At 35.5% G+C, this 1,359-nt stretch overlaps 1 protein-coding gene across 1 annotated transcript; it reads left to right on the forward strand.

Moving 5' to 3' along the window:
• Window positions 1-171: 171 nt before the first annotated feature.
• On the forward strand, window positions 172-1,081 carry Tsp_15101 (calcium-dependent secretion activator; the record flags this gene model as incomplete). The annotated part of the gene is made up of 5 exons (XM_003370506.1): window positions 172-273; window positions 337-400; window positions 501-624; window positions 748-854; window positions 925-1,081. Coding segments are annotated over 5 exons (554 nt in total), but the record flags the coding sequence as incomplete, so codon positions are not given.
• Window positions 1,082-1,359: the final 278 nt, after the last annotated feature.

Raw genomic sequence — 1,359 nt, forward strand, 5'->3', positions numbered from 1 at the left:
TTTGCTTTTGCGCTTCGCATGTTCATGGAAACAGGTAGCTTTTTAAATGTAAAAAGCAAAAATGCTATTTTCAATCTCATACACAATAATCAGAAATTGCACATATATGAGAATATATGTTTTTATTTGTTTATTTCTTGCGCTTACGGAACAATTTATATGTTAATTAAGCCCTGACGGTGTTGGTACTGTGACGTTGAACGAACGTGATCGATTCAATCAAGTGAAATCACGTTTGCGTGCCTTGCTTGAAAAGCAGATCACCAATTTCAGGTATTCTTTTTCACTTAATTGTATAATTTATGAAATAATAAAAAATGAAATTTTGTTTCTCAGGCACTGCTTTCCATTTGGTCGGCCTGAAGGTGCACTCAAAGCAACACTGTCACTTTTGGAGAGAGTATGTGATGAAAATGATAAATTTCCATTCAGTCCATTTACATTAATTAATTGTCCAGTATTAATTGTAATTATTGATATTTGTTGATTTTCTTTTTCAGGTATTGATGAAAGATACTCAGGGTTCTTTGGGATCAGAAGAAGTTCACAACGTTGTGAAAAGATGCTTGGAAAATGCAGCGTTGGTCAATTACACGCAAATATGTTCTGAAGTATCACTCGAAGGTGACAACAAATGTTTGATGTTGTTAATTTTCCGTTTGCATAAGTGGATTAATAATTTGTGTGTGTGTGTGTGTGTGTGTGTGTGTGTGTGTAAATTAATTTATTTCTTTCGCCCTTTTTCAGAACGTATTGCCAGTGGAATTTCACCGGCAGCTCGAATTGATGATTTGATTCGAATTGCGGAAATGTGCGTTGATCTTTTGAAAGAGATCGATGAATATCATGCTGAGGTATATGTAATTTCAATTTCGATGCTTTTTTTAAAATCAAAAAATTTGTTGTTGTGTTTGGAATTTTCAGGCTTTTGCTTGGTACAGCGAATTGTTGGTTGAACATGCCGAAACGTATTGGTCTCTATTTTTGGTCGACATGCAAGCTGCCCTGGCTGTTCAACCGCCCGACACGTGGGACGCATTTCCGCTGTTCGAATTGCTCAACGATTACTTATGCCAAGACGGTGAGCAGCAGCAGTTTGTTATCTTGAAAGTTTTTAATTAATTAATTAATTAATTAATTAATCAAGATTGATGATTGAATTTTCTTTCAATTTTCTCACAGGTCAATTGTTTAAAGGAATTTTTCATTCCAAATTGTTGGGGGGGGGGTTGCACCCCCCGCGGTTTTTTTTTTTCCCCACCCCCATGGAACACTCGATTGAATTGTCCATAGAGGAAGAATTTTCCCAAAGAAAAATGGGAAGTGAAAAAAGCAATATTTCCATCTATATATATATCT

Source organism: Trichinella spiralis (assembly GCF_000181795.1).
Source record: "Trichinella spiralis strain ISS 195 chromosome Unknown Scfld650, whole genome shotgun sequence".
NCBI lineage: Eukaryota > Metazoa > Nematoda > Enoplea > Trichinellida > Trichinellidae > Trichinella > Trichinella spiralis.